The 4337-nt window shown below is 27.9% G+C and overlaps 1 protein-coding gene across 1 annotated transcript; it reads right to left on the bottom strand.

The window, feature by feature from the left end:
* Nucleotides 1-1299: 1299 nt before the first annotated feature.
* Nucleotides 1300-2278, bottom strand: LOC136088323 (uncharacterized). The gene is made up of 2 exons (XM_065812020.1): nt 1718-2278; nt 1300-1485 (listed from the first exon to the last, which is right to left on the bottom strand). Exons 1-2 carry the CDS (start codon nt 2276-2278, stop codon nt 1300-1302), a joined length of 747 nt encoding a protein of 248 aa, XP_065668092.1.
* Nucleotides 2279-4337: the final 2059 nt, after the last annotated feature.

Genomic DNA, 4337 nt, shown 5'->3' with positions numbered 1-4337 from the left:
CATACATACATACATACATACATACATACATACATACATACATACATACAGGGCCGTAATTAAGATTTTGACGCCCGTGGGCAACAAAATTTTAGCGCTTCTCCACCACTTTGCTTATAATTAAATTTAAAACTAGTTGGTAAGTAATACTACTAATACTAATTATAGGGATTAGTGGTGTCTGTATTTAGTATTTAAAAAAAAAAAAAAAAAAAGCTAATGCAGTGGCCTGGTAAGTATTATTAATATATTTAAAAATGTAAAAAATAACAGAATAATATAGGTAATATACTAATAAAATATAAAATAAACATAAAATATATAACATATTATTAAATACATTATAATATATAAAATAATTACTTCAGTGTTTTTTCTCTTGCTAGGTAAAAAATAACAGAATAATATAGATTGTAATAAAATTCCGGAATTTGAAAATAAACAAAGAAAACGAAAAAAACATTTTGATGAATCCAATGATCATGGTCATACATTTGATAGCCAAAACAATTTTAAAATTAATACATTTTATGTCATGTGTGACAATTTAACAGTCGAACTCAACAAAAGAAAATCTGCTTATGACAGTATAATCTAAATACAGCTTTATTTTAAAAATATATGAACTAGACCCTTCAAAAATACGTGAAGATGCAAAAAAATTGAAAACTATCTACAAACAAGATCTAGATGAATCCTTTGAAAACGAATGTGTTAATTTTCAAAGTGTATTAAAATTAACCACCAACCCTCCTAAAACCCTATTAGATATGAGTAAATTTTTAAAAGAAAAACAATTAGTTACAATTTTTCCTTATGTTGATGTAGCTTTAAGAATGTGCCTTTGTAATTTAACCTCCAACTGTTCAACCAAAAGGTCTTTTTCTACACTCCGTAGAATAAAAAATTATTTAAGATTATCTATGTCTTTAGAAAGACTTAATAGCCTTGCAGTTCTTAACATAGAAGCTACTCTTACAAAGAGCTTAAATTACTCAGATATGATAAAAACATTTGTGGCAAAACAAGGAAGAAAAAAAAAATGAAGTAAGGATTTTTTATATTATAATGTATTTGATAGGATGTTATATATTTTATGTTTATTTTATATTTTATGTCTTCATAGGTTTGAAACATTTCTCGTACAGATTTAACATAAGCAACTAATGAATTATATAACTCTACTACAGTACTCAAATCTATTTGAACAGACTGTAATAGTTTACTAGTTTTATTAAATGTATGAAGTACATCATTCCAAAACTCGGTCATATATGATGTTTCTAGTCTATTAAGGTGTCAAAGTAGTCCTTCAGCTTCTGACCTTGTAAGTGGTTTTTGTAGTTTATCATGTTTCAAATCTAATAATGCTTTTTTCACGCCAGCCCAATTTGTTTTCAAACTATGGCAAGCATCATCTCGAGCAGACCAACGAGTATCTGATAAACTCTTAAGAGTGGAATTATTGTATTTTTTTAATAAGCTCTAGCGATAAGTTGAAGATGAGAAATAAACATATAGGTTTTGGATAAATGAAATAAAATTGTTTGCTTCTTCGCAACAACTAGCAGCACAGATTCCAATGAGATTTAGCGAATGAGCGGAACAGGAAACAAAACCAGCTAAGGAAATAACATCTTTAATTCTTGCTTGGACACCGGAATATATGCCAGACATATTTTTGGCGTTATTATGACTGGCCCCTAAGAAAACAAACATTTAAAGCATATTTCTTCAATATAGAAAATATAGCGTCAGTTAACGACTCAGCCTTATGCCCAGCATCGTCAATGAACCCAATAAAACGTTCCACTGGTTCTCCATTTGGTAATACATACCTTATAATAAAAGAAAGTTGGTCAATGTGAGTTATATCTGGGGTTGAATCAATAATAATTGAAAAGTATGTTGCCGATTTGACTTCTTTAATTATTGTTTCTAGGACTTTTTCTGACATTATACTTATGAACTGCTCATAAGTATAAAAAGATAAATATGATGTATTTCCTTTACCAGGATTCCCATATTTACTTATATGCTGACACAAAAAAGGATCATATTCTGCAACTAATTCCATTGCCATAATAAAATTACCACTATTAGCAACAGAAGATCCATACTTTTCTTCAGTTCCTCTAAATGGTAATCCGTGACTAGCTAATGACTTCACTACAGAACATACTCGAGTTAGTACATTAATCCAATAATTTGTCTCTATTTTTAATTGACGAGTAATTGTAGTGTCTATTCGGCCTAAATTAGTTGCCCGTTGTTTCATTTCGTATACACAATTTTTTTTTCCTTCTGAGTTTTCATGTTTTATCAATTTTTTTGGATATTTCCAATTTGAGAATCCTTTTTTAAAAAAAAAGTCTGGTTTTCAAACAAATAATAATGAATACAATACACTGATCCATTTGTTTCTGAGTAGGATAAATAATCTCGTTGGCATGTCTCTCTGTTGACTAATACAGTTTTAAACTAATCTTTATTTAAGTACCTATTAAAAGTCCGATGACCTCCGGATTTATGTACAATGAGATACTCTTTTTTGGAATGTGTAAAATCTGCATTTATATTTTGGCTGAATCCATTTTTACATTATTTTTTTTAAACAACATTTATTGGTTAGGTTTAATTTTAAATTTTACTAATTTTACATAGGAGATTTACACAAATCAACAAAGATAAATAACTAACATTTTTATACAAATTGTACATATTATAAAGAAATATTTTAAAATATTATGAAGTTTCTCACCCTGGAATATCACTGGAATCTGGTTTATGTAAAACATCGATATCCAGATTAATATTTCCAGCCTTATTGAGTGATACTTGACTACTTGTTTTCTTGGACAATATAACAGACTCAATTTCACTAAGTGCCTCTTCATTTTCTTCATTGTTACTTCTAAAACGACAATAAAAATTTAAATTAATAAAATACTAAAACATTCTTTTAATAGATCTCAGGCTAGTTTTTAAAACAATTAATTGAAAATACTGGAATTTTAATTAATTTTTCATACAAGGTTGGTTCTAGTCAGCAATTATAAAATGCCAATATTTTTTATAAATATGTAACTTATTATTATAAAGGAATATTTTAAAACATATGAAATTACTTACAATGGAACATCACTGGAGCCTGCTTTATGTAAATCATTAATATTTCTGGTGTTGTTGTGTGATACTTGACTACTTGTTTTCTTAGACAATACAACAGACTCAATTTCACTTGGTGATCCTTCATTTTCTTAATTTTTTTTTAAACCAACAAAGTGTATAATGAAGTTATTGTATTAATGTAATTTTAACTAAATTAATATTAATTATTTTAAAAATGTATTAAATGTAACTAGAGAGCTAGATTATAAAACATAAAACTAATAACCGACAGTTGCTAAAAACACTTACCTTTTATTTCTTGTTTTGAAAAAAAATCAAATATTTTTAGAAGTTTTTAAATATTATTTTCAATTTGCAATTTTCTTTTTTTATTTGCAGCTCCGCTAAGTTTTTTTTTTTTGATTCATTATATATCAACAATAAATATATTAGTTATATATTAAGTTATAACTATATAAGTATAATATATTTTGCCGTGACCGTGCTCGCCGCTATACTCATCTATGACGGAGGCCGAAATAATATTCCGCAGATTGGGAAACAAATAACAATTTACAATATTGTGCAATTGTCAATTACCTAATATTTAGTATTTTGTACTATAATATTATATTTTAATATTAATATGATTTATAATTTTTCAGAAAACTTTTTATAGTCTCCGTAAAAATTTTGGCGTCCCCTTGACATATTCCAGGGGGATGGGGCTATTGCCCCTCCGAACCACCCCTAAATACGGCCCTGCATACATACATACATACATACATACATACATACATACATACATACATACATACATACATACATACATACATACATGCATACATGCATACATGCATACATGCATACATGCATACATGCATACATGCATACATGCATACATGCATACATGCATACATGCATACATGCATACATACATGCATACATGCATACATGCATACATGCATACATGCATACATACATACATGCATACATGCATACATACATACATACGTACTTTCATACATACATACATACATACATACATACATACATACATACATACATACATACATACATACATACATACATACATACATACATACATACATACATGCATCCATACATACATACATACATACATACATACATACATACATACATACATACATACATACATACATACATACATACATACATACATACATACATACATACATACATAC

This window comes from Hydra vulgaris, chromosome 12 (assembly GCF_038396675.1).
Source record: "Hydra vulgaris chromosome 12, alternate assembly HydraT2T_AEP".
Classification (NCBI taxonomy): domain Eukaryota; kingdom Metazoa; phylum Cnidaria; class Hydrozoa; order Anthoathecata; family Hydridae; genus Hydra; species Hydra vulgaris.
Note: the sequence above shows the minus strand (reverse complement) of the source record. Positions and strands in the feature narration are given on the sequence as shown.